The 15,462-nt window shown below is 43.6% G+C and overlaps 1 protein-coding gene across 9 annotated transcripts in view; it reads left to right on the top strand.

Annotated features, from left to right (window-relative positions):
* Fry (FRY microtubule binding protein) overlaps positions 1-15,462 on the top strand; it is a 356,445-nt gene that overhangs the window by 247,696 nt on the left and 93,287 nt on the right. For all 9 annotated transcript variants that reach the window (XM_051205273.1, XM_051205274.1, XM_051205268.1 and 6 more), the window contains 6 exons: positions 7,056-7,314; positions 9,496-9,678; positions 11,600-11,686; positions 13,527-13,786; positions 14,187-14,376; positions 14,959-15,083. In XM_051205273.1, the coding sequence (XP_051061230.1) occupies positions 7,056-7,314; positions 9,496-9,678; positions 11,600-11,686; positions 13,527-13,786; positions 14,187-14,376; positions 14,959-15,083 (1,104 nt within the window). The remainder of the gene's footprint in view (positions 1-7,055; positions 7,315-9,495; positions 9,679-11,599; positions 11,687-13,526; positions 13,787-14,186; positions 14,377-14,958; positions 15,084-15,462) is intronic.

Raw genomic sequence — 15,462 nt, 5'->3', positions numbered from 1 at the left:
TGGCATCGCTGCAAGGAAGTTGGCAACCTATATACAAGTTATGTAAGCTATCCTTAATGTTCTGGAGCATCTAGTCTTTGTCTCAATTCTGATTGGTCCCCCACAGGGTATAGTCTGTGATTTTTTTTTTTTCCGGTTAATATAAGGGTGAGGCCTAGTCCCAGTATTGTTAGGCTGCAGCCTGTCATGGCTGCACTGATGTTAAGTTATGCCTCTTCAGTTAAGAGTACTGACTACCCTCTTGCAGAGGAATCAGATTCTATTCCCAGCGTGAACCTGGCATCTCACAGCCATCTGTAGCTCCAGTTCCAGGGGATGCAATGCCCTTATCTGAACTCACCAGGCATTCACAAGGTACACAATCAGCATCCATATACACTTCCAGTGATCTGGGTGCTCAGAATGAAACCCAGCTCCTCTGGAAGAGCAGCCAGTACTCTTAGCTATTGAGCCACCTCCCCAGCCCCTGTAAATGTAAATATTTAAATGCCATTTTCAGGCATGTTAATCTGCAAATGATGGCAAAAAAAAAAAAAAAAAAAACCTAGGAAAGAAGGAAAATATTAGTGCCTAACCCCCTAGGGAAACCCCAAAGCCTGAGGATGTTCACTTCATTTATTTAGATTCTGATAGGATGAAATTCTCAAGCTAGAGAAAGAAGCAACCTTGGTTATGCACAGGTCATCGTTTCCCAGGCCACCAACTGCATGAGAGCCAGAGGACATCAACAAATGGGCTCAAGCTAGCAGTCTATGACTGAAGACCCTCTGGTCTTCACACAATGGTTTTATTGCCTAACTCCCTTGCCACCCTTTTCCCAGGCCTCCAGCATAGGACAATGCTGAGTGTGAAGGCCACTGAAGACCCCTGACTTTCAAAGCCACTCTACTAGGACTGGTGTCCTCTGCAGCTGTCCCTTCTAGCTCATGTGTGTTTGTTACCTCTCATCTGTCGCCGTAGCCTGCGTGTGGCTTGTGCCAACAAGCTGCGGCCCATGTATTCTTCCTTCTATTCCATGCTTAGGAGTCACTTTAAGAAGGACATAGCCTGGGGACAAAATACAGTATAAAGAGTTTGCTTTGCATGAGCAAGTCTCTGAGTTTAACCCCCAGTCCCTCCAAAATCGTATAGACAACTAACAGCCTAAGGCCCAGGAGGCAAGGGGGCTGAGGCAAAGAAAGGAACGTGGATGTGAACTGAGATGAGCTTCCAGTTCTGACGAGACCCACGAGGAACAAAAGAGTGAGGAATGAATAGTTTGGGATCCCGTGAGGGTCATCCACCCAAATATTCTCCTGGGATGAAAGCAGGGACTAAGAACAAAGAAGATCTCTGGACAAATTCCTCATTGGCCCAGAAACACAAGCAGTCGCCTGCCAGTTTGCTGTGAACAACAGTAGAAAGGTTGACAACTAGAAGTCAGTATTTTTGTAGTATAGTATAGGGGGATAGGGAGAGGCTCAGGGATCAGGGGGTCAGGGATCAGGACCCTGAGGAATCAATAGCTAAGGCTGCTACGGAGAGCCACATGGACCACCAGAGATCAAGGTGCTGCTCTCTGATAGAAGAACACAGGATGGGAAGAATGGAAAGGTGGCAGAATTTTCTGGAAAGTTTGAGCTTGGTATCCCTGATTGTTGTTTTACTTCCTGTTCGAGCCAGACAAATTATTTAAACCCCCACAATACCCTTTGTCCCTGGTTGTAATCTTGTAATCTGGTTATCTTGTAAGGACTCTGCTTGTCTCTTAGGACTTTTGAGAGGGCTAAATAACACTGAGGCGACTGCACCCTGGTTAGTCAGAGGCAGTCTGTGGGAAAGAGCCAGTTATCAGTTAAGGGTGGAGGGGATTGGCTCTATTCAGAGATGTAGCTGTAACTGGCTACACTGAAGCCTTTGAAATGCCAGGCTTTTTAGATAACATGGAGCTTCTAGCACCGCTTTGCTACAGGGTCTGTGTAGAAGGCTCTTAACCTCTCAAATCACCTTGACAGCCTAATCCGGGGATGCTGGGATCTGCAGACCGTGGTGCCAGACGGGAGGGGAGGGAATTGTTAGACATAGCTGGAATGTCTGGGCTATTTATAGCGTCCTGTTTATTATTGTGTACATTCTTATCAAGCCCAAAGCCATGAGTACTGTTTTTTAGAGGGGAAAAGGACAAAATAAATATTCTTGAACGTTCAAGAAAAATGGCCAGACTGTGTCAGAAGCTTGTGAAAGGGATTTTTTTTATATATATAAACTTCAAAGGGAAGGTCAGAGGGTGTTCTCAGAGGGAGGTAAAGAGCCTATGACCTGTACACTGGGTCCTCTGTGCCCTGAGAAAATGAGGCACTTCAGATGTCCCCCCAGAAGTGGAGAGATAAAGGTGTAGTGATCCACTCACAAGAAATGTGCATTTCGGGTGCCACATGGGAAGTCTCCCATCGCTTTGCATCCTAGTCCAATCCAGGATGCAGTATAGACAGCCTGGCCAGAGGAGGGTGCTAAATGCTTCACACTTACTCCAAAATGCATTTTTACCAGTTCAGCTCCCGGTAGGGGCTTTCAAGGATGCAACCCACATAGCTGCTGCAGGCCCAACACTTCTGGTTATAGCTAAATACTGCAGATACACAAACCACAGACAGTGGTGTGTGGAACGAGGCTGGCAAGCCTCCTTCTCCAAGCTACTAAATTTCTGACTTCATATGTATTGTTTGGTCAATTAATAATGGATGAGTCTGAGAAATCTTACCCAGTGGGCTTCCTGAGGCTGTGAGAGTGTCCTGACCTCATGGTCAAACCTCAAGTGGTTCTATATAGGGTCAGCGCTACGATCTGCTCCACTAATCAGGAGAAGGCCTAGAGATTGAAATAAGAGACAAGACAGTGGGTCATTCCTTCAATAGCAAGGAATGCTGTTTCTTGAGGGGATGGAGTGGGCTTATACACTGACTCAAAACACAGTGGAAAACAAGAGGGTCTTCAGGCTTAACTCCTCCCCAGCAGATGGGTGTTAGTAAAATAGGCAGAGTACCAATAACAACTCCTGGGCAAGATGATCCAGCCAGCAGTTTCAGACTTTCTCATGGTGCCTCTGGGGTCCATGCAGGGCCCTACAGTTCTACATTCCTGTCTCAGCTCAGAGCCTGCCTGGATTGGCTGGAAGGGTACCTCCCAAAGATAGATCCTGCCTCCACCTGCTGGAAGGGTACCCCCAAGGAATGTCCACATACAAAGTTGGAGCTTACTTCTCCCCCCCCCCCACCTATTTTTCCTCTCTTACTCACCTCCCAGATGAGTCTTACTTCCTCCTTAGACCACACACACACACACACACACACACACACATACACACAACTGTCCCCAACTGTCCAAGGCTGTCACCAGTCACATTCTCAGTCCCATGTATGATTTGATATTCAATATTTACTCCCCCTTCAAAAATTTGACTTCATTAGTATGACACCCACCTCACAGGGTTATGAGAATTAAATTAAATAATGCATAGAGATCACACAGCAAACTCGCTGTCACACAGGAAACTCGCTGACAGTTATTTTCAATGACACATATATTGCACGATATAGTCTATGTAATATACTATCGTGAATGTTTCCTGATTTTAGACAGAGATTGCATGTTAGGAATTAAAACAAGACCTAGAGAAATGACTCGGCTTTTAAGAGCACTGGCTGCTTTTCTGGGGGACCTGGGTTCGGTTCCCAGCACCCATAGCTCACCACTCTCTGTGACTCCAGTTCTATAGGATCCAGTGCCCTCTTCTGCTCTCTGCAGGCACCAGGTCCACAGATCCACACAAAGTGAGAACACCTACACACATCATTTTTTTTTTTTTTTAAGATCTGGTCGCTTACATTTATAGAACTTTCCTGAGACTGAGCATGGTGTTTCTGCATAAAAATAGAAGAGTGTCTTCTATCTAGTGTTTTTGTTTATTAGTGGATGCACCTGAAGTAATGAATGATACATATTTCAGTAACCTGTGATCCCGGAAATGTATTAAGTACTTCCTCCACTTTGATTTGTAAGCACGCCGTGTTGTGAAAGGTGCAGCAGGAAAAGAGTAAGTTCCAACTATGTGTGTTGCCTCAAAAACTGTTCGAACTGACGTGTAGTGCAACACACAGCAAATGGGTGGCAGTCACCTCTGTGATGCTCCCTACACAAATATCCATGACTTCTGCTAAACTAGAGCCGACCGGCAGCCGCCCCTCAGCCTCCCGGGTTCCCTTTGCAGCCCATGATGGTGTCACCAGGCTTTCTTGCCTCTGCCTAATAATATATTATTTATCCCTTCATAATTTAGATGGGAGTGTCTCTGCCAACTGAAGCAATCTTTTTCTTTAGCTTATGGCTCATCAATTTGAAATGCACCCAAATAACGGAATTGTTACAAGCACTTAGCTAATGATGAGCATCTGGAGCTTGCCTTGGTTAGGTTTGTGCTATGAGTCATTTGTCTGATGTGATAACCAAAGGTCAGCTTTGTCCAGGATGTCCCACCCCACAATGCATCTGTACTGGTCCAGCTACACCTTTGTACATGAAGCATGTGCCCTGGGTTCTCATGCCAATTACTTGCGCTAGGTCACTGCAAATAGAGCCCCAGGGCATCTTGCCTTGGCACACATGGCCTGAGGCAAACATGTTCTTGTTAGCTTGCTTACCTGAGCCACTAGACCAGTGCCAGGTCCTGCCCATGCTCCCGATGCCATCTGCCTGGAGGGATGGCCCCAGTGATGTTGCAGTGTTGGTTTCTTTTGGTCTGTTCCATGGCTAAGTCCCTAAGGAGATTTCTCTCCCCATCTTTGGTGCATTTATTTGGTGTTTTACTTATTGTATTACACATGTACCTAAAACTGTTAATCTCCCACCCCCAAAACCAGATCTATTTCTTAAAAATGTTTTTTTCCTTGAGTCTTCAAGTCAAATCAGACTTCTTCACAGGTTGGTTCTTTCTTTCTTTTCTTTCCTTCCCATCCCCCTCCCCTTTTTGGTTGTTTTTTTTTTTTTTTTTTTTTTTTTTTTTTTTTTGAGACAAGTTTTCTCTGTGTAGCTTTGGGGGCTGTCCTGGAACTCACTTTGTATACCAGGCTGGCCTTGAACTCAAAGAAATCCACCTGCCTCTGCCTTCTGAGTGCTGGGACTAAAAGCTGTGCACCACCACTGCCTGGCCAGATTGATGCTTTTTAACTTTATCTCTCTGTGTTGTCTCTAAGCTACTGCATCCAATGCTCTTGGAAAATGGGGGTGGGGTCAATTGCACTCATTTGCTTAGTATTCAAGACCTACTCTATTGGAAATATCATTTCAAGAGACTTGGCCACCCAGAATAGCTCCTGGGGCCTTTTAAATGATCTTGCACTGTGGACTTGAAGTGAAGACAGATTCCAGATTTTAGGTTGTTTGTGAGCACATGGTAGATGAGGACTGAATTAATGTCATTGAAAAAACTCAAGGTAAGAATGCTCGATGGCTTCCTCTGAGCAGTGTGGCACCGCTCTCGCTCTCGGCGTTGCCTGGTTCCAGAACTGGGCTACTTTGCTGGAGTAGCTGCAAGAATGTGCCACAAACTGGGGACTTCAAATAAGAGCAGCTGATGGTTTGGAGAGTGCAAGTTCAAAACCAAGGTGTAGGCAGTGTTGTTTCCTGGTGAGCCCTGGGGAAGACTGTTTGCTAGGGCCTCTAGCCTCCCTTCTGGTGGCTTCCTGGTGATCTTTGGCATCACCTGGCTTGTGGAAACATCACCATGACTATTGTTCTGTCTTCACATCGCACTGTCCTGGCATTTGTCTATCTCCAGTCCTCTTGCAGGGATTGCCAGTCCTACTGGATTTGGGTCCCAGCCTACTCCTCATATGGTCCTATCCTTATGTAATTGTTTTTTATTTACCTTTTTTAATCACCTACTTATGTAATTATGCAGTGGTCCTAATGCCAAATAAGGTTTGCTTTATAAAGCAGGGGTGTGGGGGTCAACACTTGAGTTGTATGTGTGATGCAATTCAATCCACCATCTTTATCATTGATTAACATTTTTCATTTAATGCTAATTCCCAATTGTTACAATATTATACTTCCTTAAAATATGGTTTGATGTCTATGAAAGATTCTGGTCCCAAATGCCTTAGGAAACAAACAGCTATAAATGCAATAAATTAAAAATCATAAACTTGAAATAAGAAAAAGGCCATGTGGTGGCACACGCCTTTAAACCTAGCACTCAAAAGGCAGAGGCAGGTAGATCTCTCTGAGTTCAAGGCCAGTCTGGACTATAGATGAAGTTCTAGGATAACCAGCCAGGGCTACACAGAGAAACTCTGTCTCAAAAAAAACAAAAACAACAACAAAAAGGACTTGATGGGTGCTCTTTTCTTTCTTTCTTTCTTTCTTCCTTTTTCAAGTTAATGAGTTCAAACCATGAACAACAAAGATAACTTGAAACTATTTAGAGAAGGGCTGGAAAGATACCTGAGTGACTAAAAACACCTGTTACCCTTCCAGAGAACCTGAAGTCAAATCCTGACACCCATGTGGCAGCTCACAAACCATCTGAAACTCCAGTTCCAGAGCATCCAATGCCCTTCTCAGATCTCTGCATGTACCAGGCACACACATGACACATGCAGGCAAAACACTCATGTACATAAAATAAAAATAAAGGCAGGCATGGTGGCGCATGCCCTTGATCTCTGCATTCAGCAGGCAGAGACAGGAGGATCTCTATTGAGTTCTAGGCCTGCCTGGTCTGCATGGTGAGTTCTAGGTTAACCCATGCTTTACAGACAGTAATAACAATAGCAATAGAATCTTTTTTTAAGACGGTAATATTGGGAGTGGCTCCTTGGAGGCTTGGGGTGGGGGGCAATACTTTTGAAACTTTTAAGTAAAGTTAGACTTTGTAAAAAAAAGTATTCATTTAGGCCACTTATTAAGAACTAAGGGAGACTTGTTTTCAGCCACAAGTACAAATAGAGAATTGCATATCGTTTCTTCCACCTAGGAGAAAACTGAAAGTGGCCATCTCATCCCCTTTCTTTTCCCAGACTCTCCATTCATATGGACGATGAACTGAGGCACATTGCACAGAACTCTCTTCAGGGACTGCTGGTTGACTTCTGCGACTGGCGGGAAGATGTCCTCTTCGGTTTTACTAACTTCCTGCTCCGGGAAGTAAACGACATGCACCACACCCTCCTGGATTCCTCCCTAAAGTTGCTTCTGCAGTTGCTCACCCAGTGGAAACTGGTCATACAAACACAGGGGAGAGTCTACGAACAAGCCAACAAAATCAGAAACTCAGAGGTGATTCCGCAGTCACCCTACCTATGTGCACACTTTTATCACACACACACACACACACACACACACACACACACACACCACATACACACACACAAAGGCAGCTTAGGGAACCTTCAGAGTTCTTCCTTCTTATTGCCTAGGAACTGCCTCTGATGCTAGCTAGCCCTTAGTTCTTCTACCAGCCACATTGTGACCAAGATCTCAGGATATAATCTGCCATGAGGCCAGACTTGTTAACTCCAACAAAGATATGTAAGAAGTAGACATTGTTTCTGTTTTTTTCCCCTCAAAGAATCATGACCACTCATTTATTTGTCAGAATAAATGGCCACTGTACTGGAGAGATGGCTCAGAGGTTAAGAGCACTCTCTGCTCTTCAGATGTCCTGAGTTCAATCCCAGCAACCACATCTGTAATGAGATCTGGTGCCCCCTTCTGGGCATATATGCAAGCAGATCACTATATACATTATAAATAAACAAACAAAGTGAGTGTATACTGCTCTTTCAGAGCAGCCAAGTTCAATTCCAAGCACCCATGTCAGATGGCTCAAAACTTCCTGTAACTCTAACTCCAGGGGATTCGACACCTCTGACTTAAATGAACACCCACAATCTTGTGGACACACACATCCATGTAACTGAAAAATAAGGACAAATGACTAGAAGATGTAGATAGATCCCACAGTTAGCTGTCCACCCGGTTGTTTGTTCCTAGTTAGCAACCTATTTGTCACTTCCTCCTGTATCCACGGAGATGAAAGTCTTAGGGTTTTCTTGACAATGGATGCCAGCAATCTGGAAAGTGCACTGAGGAGAACCAGGTTCTCAGTCCCTGTGATGAGCTGACACTAGCCATGCACATGACTCTCGTTCTGAATGGACAGCATCATCTGTGGCTCTGAGGCCTGTGTAGACTCCAGGCAGCATAACAGTGTCCAGTGAACAGTGGGGATTGCATTCAGGTCCCCAAGTGCTACACGAACAAAAGACAACTAACTGACAAGAACTCTGTATGCTTTGAAAAGGAAACCGAGCAGACATCAACCCTAGTGCTGTAGTTGCTTGAGGGTCTTGTGATTGCAATCTGGGAACTTCCAGAACCAGCCATGTAAACATACAAAACTTGGATTAGATTCCTCCTTATGTAAATGTAAATTAGCATGGTGGCTCACACCACTAATTCCAACCCTGGGGAGTCAGGGGTAGGAGGATCATGAATTCTAGGCTAGTCTGAGCTGCAGAGTGAAACCCTGTCTCAAACAAGCAGGTAAAGGGGAACTGAAAGAGGTAGCTCAACAGTTAAGTGTGTGTGCTGTTCTCCCAAAGGCCCCAAGTTAAATACTCTATGAGGTAGCTCACAATCTAACAGTTCCAGAGGGTCTGATGCCCCCTTCTGGACTCAACCTGCACTCAGATGCACATACCCCTACCCAGGCATATGCATGCATTTAAAAACTAATACAAATATTTTAAAATTATAAAATATTTAATTTATTAAAAATATATACAAATAACAGTGACAACCCACCTCCCTCCCAAAGAGAACCTAAATTCTCCTCTAAAAAAACTCCAGCTTTGGGCTTGAGCTGTCACTGGGAGTAGAGAATTTGCCTAGCTTATAGGATGTCCTAGATTTAATATTCCCATACACATATATAGCAATATCCCCTAAATATATATGTTATATACATATATACAAATATATATGTTATGTACATACTATATAGCATATATATCAGTTAAAAGTAAATATATGTTATCTATTATATATATGCATACATATATATATGTATATATATATAAGTAAAAAGTAAAAATCTCTGAAAATCCAACTAAGTTGTGTCTTTTGTCCGTAGAAAACTTCAGTGAAAACAAATTAGACTGCTTTAATTGCATAATCCCAAATGGTGTGGCCAGAAGCAGTATTCGTTTTTTTTTACCATGAGCAGCCTTTAAACAGTCATTTATCATCAGAGATAACAGATGGCCAGTGTTATCACAAAACACCTATTGATCTGAAAAGTGAAAGGGCGTTGGAATATTTCATGAGTAATCATTTACACACTCTGTCTCGAAGCTGTAACAATTTATTTTTAACCTTGCAAAGTCAACTATGTGAAAAAGCTGTGTGCCTTTCCTTGTTATTTTGCTAAACTTGGAACATTTTCTTGCATGGCAGCTCATTCCAAACGGCTCCAGCCACAGGATGCAGTCGGAACGAGGCCCCCACTGCAGTGTCCTCCACGCTGTCGAAGGCTTTGCTCTCGTCTTGCTCTGCAGCTTCCAAGTGGCCACACGCAAACTATCCGTGTTGATACTCAAGGAAATCCGAGCTCTCTTCCTTGCCCTGGGTCAGCCTGAGGTATGGTGTGTTCTCAGGAAGTCTCCTCATCACCCCTTTCTACAGCTTTGGATTAAAAATTAGAAATAGGGTCTGGAGAGATGGCTCAGTGGGTAAGAACACTAGCTGGTCTTCCAGAGGTCCTGAGTTCAAGTCCCAGCAACCATCTGTAATGAGCTCTGGTGCCCTCTTCTAGCCTGCAGGCATACATGCAGACAGAACTGGATACATAATAAATCTCTTTTTTAAAAAATTAGAAATAATGCATTACTATCCCTTGTATGAAATATGTGTAGCATCAAGACTTCATTGATACATCATTGGAGTTTTAGTTAGGTAGCTGTTTTTTGTTGTTTGGTTTTTGGTTTTGGGGTTTGTTGTTATTGTTACTTGTTTTGTTTGTTTGTTTGTTTTGTTTTCTTGGCTTTATTAGGTTTTTAGACAGGGTCTGGAACTCTGTGGACCCAGCAGGCCTTGAACTCATTGAGCTCTGTCTGCCTCAGCCTTCTAAATTCTGGGATTAAAGGCATGCCACCGTAGCCAGGTTTAATCATGTAAAGTGTTTTTTAAGGTTTTCTTTATTGTTATTTTCTGTGCATGAGTGTTTGCCCTGCATCTATGTGTACCATGTGCATGCAGGGAACTTGTAAGCCATAAGTTGTTAAACCTGCTAGAACTGGAGTTGCAGACAGTTGTGAACTGCCCTGTGGGTACCGGGAACCGAACCCTGGTCCTCTCTACTGAGCCATCTCTGCAGCCCCCTATAATAGCCTTCTTTTTCTTTTTCCTTTCCTTTTTTTTTTTCCTGAGCATTTCATTCTGCATTTATATGATTTCCACACTCTCCCCTCTTCAACTCCTTCTGTGCCCCCAAAATTTCATTATCTCTTCTTTAACTACTATTGTTGCATGTGTGTTATGTATAAACACAACCTGCTGAGCCCACCCACTCAGTGTTGCTCACACAGACATGTTCAGGGCTGACCACTTAGGATCAGATAAGCTGTGGGAGGAGTGTTCATGGAGACTAACTCTTTCTCAGCAGCCATCAACTGCCTGTAGCTCTCCATCTAAGGGTGGGGCCTTGTGAGACTTCTCCCATCCACATTGGAATACCAACTGCTATTGTCATTATGTGATCACATTGCTGCAATTTCCTAGGCATGATAACATTTCTTAATCTACTAGAGGCAAATCCTGTATTCTGACAGTGATTGAAGAGGTCATTTCTAATTTACTAAATGACCCCACTTTACTGAGAATTTTAAGATTAATTTAGGTATGGTTCATTTTTCTCAGGGTTCACCATACATCTAATCAAGAAGATGCTACATATGCATTAGAGAATAAACTAGGGAAAGCAATACATCTCCTTTAAAACGTCATGGTGCCAAACCAAACAGCTTAATTTCAATGATGATGGGAAAACATGTCCTTCCAAGAAAAGAGGCACAATTGCTCAGTCTGTGGGAAGCACAGGATGGGGATCCGTCTGTAGTATGTTTTCTTTGGGACAACCTGCCAATCACAGACCACATTATCAGTTAGCCAGTTGAGCCAATGATCTAGAACAAGGAGCATTTTAGTGTCCCAGCAAGGCATGTGTTCCTGCAGGGTTTCTGTTCCTTAAGCTTTTATCACAGAGGCATGAATGTCTGCCTCTGACTAACATACAACACTGGTATTTAGATTCTTGGGTATGTGCAAGTCTTTGAAACCAGAGCTTTAAATATCTTGCCTTGGAAATTGAAAGCCTATGTATCCTCAGGACCAAAAGGTTTTTGTCTCTGCCTTCCCTTTCATGACACTCACATCTCTGTGAGAAAACCTTTATCGATAGCTGGCAGACTGCTCTGCTCCATGTCCTGTCCTGAAGCTTGGGGGTGGGAGGAAAGGACGCATTTCCCAGGGGATGTAACCAACAAACTCCTCCTTTGTACAGGATGATGACAGACCAATGATTGATGTCATGGATCAACTAAGTTCTTCCATTCTTGAAAGTTTCATTCATGTAGCAGTTTCAGATTCGGTGAGTAAACATGTGGTCCCAAATACTATCTGTTGTCTGATGTACGTTCTGAGCCTAACTCTAAAACAGCCAAAAGTCAACTATGTGTATAAGCATAAGATTCTCAGCAGATTAATAACCTGAGGCACAGATACCTAGGAACAAGATTCACTTTTCAGATAACTGCACAGGATACTTCTGAAAAAAAAAATTCCAAACAAAATTTGAGTTCATATTTTTGGAAGACTTCAATTTCAAGAAAAAAAATCACTCTAGATTCTCAAAGAAAATAACTTGCTTTTAATTATTTTCTTTAATATTTAATCTTTGTTTAATTTTGTACTTAACATTTTGTATTACAGTATCCCAATATGTGAATTCTACTTATTTACTTGGTAGTTTACAAGATGGTTTCGTTTTTACTACCTCTGACCCTCACAGTTATTAAAACTCAAAAATATTAAGAGTGAAAAGGCTCAGGGGCACAGCACTTGTTTCTTGCACACAAGACATTGAGTTCCGTCCTCCCATTGCCAAACAAACAGAAAACAATTGCTGTAGAAGATGGATACCCAGTCCACCGGTACCCTTGTTTGGGCTCAGATTCCAGCAGAGCTCCGTCTGCTACACAAACTCTGTTTTCTTTGGAAATGCACAATGGCAGTTTTCAATGCCTTGAGCAAGTAGAAGGAAAGTCAAAGCTGACTTCTGATATCCATCTGTCAGAACAGAAAAGTACAGTGCATGAGCCTGAGTCTCTTTCAGCTCCGCAGATAGACAGGGGAGTCTAGGAGTGACTAGAGAACACACAGCTCATGCCTAGCAAGATACCTGGCACATATGCAAATGGCTACACTGTTGGAGGGAATCTGTAAGCTTTTTATAGCCTTCCCTGACACTGAACATAAAGTGTTTTTGTTTTTGTTTTTGCCAGTAGTAATCATGATAATGACTAAAGCCACCAGCCAGGCACTGCAGACCAGAACAACCAGAGGAAAGACACATCCATTCTCTTATGTTACAGTTGTTTGGACATGAGACAGAATGGTCACTGTAATTCTTATACATGCACATCTCCTTATTCACACGATTGCCTTCTGTATTTTCTAGAATCAGATTTTTTAATATAAATTTTTATTATAATTAGAAACAATCTTGTTTTACATATTAATTCCAGTTTCCTCTCCCTCCCATCCTTCCACACCCCCCATCAACTCCCCCAGCCACTCCCCAGGGAGGGTGAGGCCTCCCACAGGGATCATCAAAGTCTGTCACCTAATTTGGGGCAGGACCTAGGCTCTCCCCAGTGTAGCTAGAATCAGATCTTAAGCCAGAGTCACCAGATCAGCATCCTGTCCTTCGGAAGAGAAGGGAGTACCAGCATTATAAAGGCCAGATCTGTAACATTTACCCAGGGGAATTCACGCACAGATAAACTGGGCAGTGTGGGGGTGGGGGTGGCGGTGCATGCCTTTAATCCCAGCACTCGGGAGGCAGGGGCAGTTTGAGTCCAGACTGGTCTTCGAGCGAGTTCCAGGACAGGCGCCATAGCTACATGGAGAAACCCTGTCTCAAAAAAAACAAAACAAAACAAAACAAATAATAATAATAATAATAAATAATAATAAACGATTATACTCATTGAACTTCGCACTAACTGATGCTTCTGGGCTGGCACAAAGGCTCAGCCAACTCACCCAGGTTTTGTATGTGATGGGTGGAGGATGGGTGTTGTAGATCTAAAGCTGGCCCATGGCATCGGAGGTCAAGAAAGGCATTGTGGAAACAGGAGCGGCAGGCTGAGCCCTGGGTGAGAACAGCCATGTCTGCTTGTTTTGACCACCTACTTCTTTGCCTGCAGGCAACACTGCCGCTGACCCACAACGTGGACCTACAGTGGCTGGTGGAATGGAACGCAGTCCTGGTCAACAGCCATTACGACGTGAAGAGCCCTTCCCACGTCTGGATCTTTGCACAGTCTGTCAAAGACCCCTGGGTCCTCTGCCTCTTCAGCTTCCTTCGCCAGGAAAACTTGCCGAAGCACTGTCCCACAGCCCTCAGCTATGCCTGGCCATATGCCTTCACCCGGCTGCAGTCCGTGATGCCGCTGGTAGACCCAAAGTAAGGTGTCCATGTGTTTTCCTTGCTCATCATTGGCTCTCTTAAATTTTCATTTCATTTAATGGGTTGAACATCATAATCTCTAATTTATTATTATTATTATTATTTTCATCATCATCATCATCACAGACAAGTTTCTCTGTCGCTTTGGACCCTGTCCTGTACCTCATTCTGTAGACCAGGCTGGCCTTGAACTCACAGAGATCCCACCTGCCTCTATCTCCCAAGTGCTGGGACTAAAGGTGTGCACCACCACTGCCTGGCCCAGCTAGAATTTTTAATGTATATTAGAGATAAAAATACCCTCTCAAGAACACACACAATTAAAAATACAATAAGTCAAATCAACCATTAAATTGGGAATTTAGTTCTACCTTTCTTTTTGTCTCTATATCCATAGCAGCCCAATCAATGCTAAGAAAACCAGCACTGCGAGCAGTGGAGACAACTACGTTACCTTGTGGAGAAATTACCTCATTCTCTGTTTTGGAGTTGCCAAACCCAGTATTATGAGCCCAGGACACTTACGAGCGTCCACTCCAGAGATAATGGCAACGACCCCGGATGGGACAGTGAGCTACGATAACAAGGTGACATGACATGCTTCAAAGGGATTATTCTGTAAGGATTTGGGGGGGATTGTTTTGTTTCATTTTTTAGCTCATCTGTCTAGCGTTCCCAGTGCAAATCTCACTGTGCCTGCCATCTGGAAGAGCATGGGATCAGATTTTCTTCCAATACATTTCCAGATTCCATTAAGCATCTCTGTGAATAATTTATTGGTCCTCTCCTGTGAGTGTGGAATGGAGGACTAAAAGATTAGGAAGCTTACATTAGAGTGCCTTGCATTCATCAGCGCCTCAAAGTTGGACTTGTCTCCTCCATGCCCTTTCCCTCTTCACCAACTGAATGCCTCAAAACCATAACTCTTCCAATGAGTTTGTTAAAGGTAGTTTTGTTGACTTAGATGATTTAAAAGAAAAGCGGGTTTTTCTTTAGGAATTGTGTCCCAGATAGGAAACACTTCAATTGTACTGCATTAACTATGTGGGGTTTTTAATTTTTTTTTCTCCTGAAATGATGGCAGTGCCTTGGGATGTGACTCAGGCACTTGAGACTATTGTCATTCCATTACCAAGTTCTGTTTGTCACTTCAAGTCACCTTGTTTCAGGCCATCGGCACTCCATCAGTAGGCGTCCTGCTGAAGCAGTTGGTGCCTTTGATGAGGTTGGAAAACATCGAGATCACAGAGTCCCTTGTTTTAGGATTTGGAAGAACAAATTCCCTTGTTTTCAGGTATGGTTGTCACAGTACATTCTTCTGGATCATACTTGTGACCGTGGTTTATAGTTATCTCTTAACTCAAGCGTGGGGGTGGCAGATGCCAGTGGGTACCTGAGGAGCTGATGGCCTGTTTGTGACGTCCTTCATGCCATTGGTTGAAGATAAGCAGCCTTCCTTGCAGCTTCCGTTTTATCTCTCAACTTTTATTTCACTTGCAAGCTTTGTCTTAGGTAACTAAGTGAAGATGGTTCCCCGTCCATCCCCAGTTAGCCAGACTTTGAGAGGCTGCAATACCAAAAGAAGGGTAGGGTGTGATTCCCTGCCATTCCTCCAGCAGACTCGAAAGTGACACATGAATGGGACCCACCAGGCGCCTCAGTTAGCATGATCC

This window comes from Phodopus roborovskii, unplaced genomic scaffold, assembly GCF_943737965.1.
Source record: "Phodopus roborovskii unplaced genomic scaffold, PHOROB, whole genome shotgun sequence".
Classification (NCBI taxonomy): domain Eukaryota; kingdom Metazoa; phylum Chordata; class Mammalia; order Rodentia; family Cricetidae; genus Phodopus; species Phodopus roborovskii.
The sequence above is the reverse complement of the archived record's forward strand: the minus strand, read 5'-3'. Positions and strand labels throughout refer to the sequence as shown.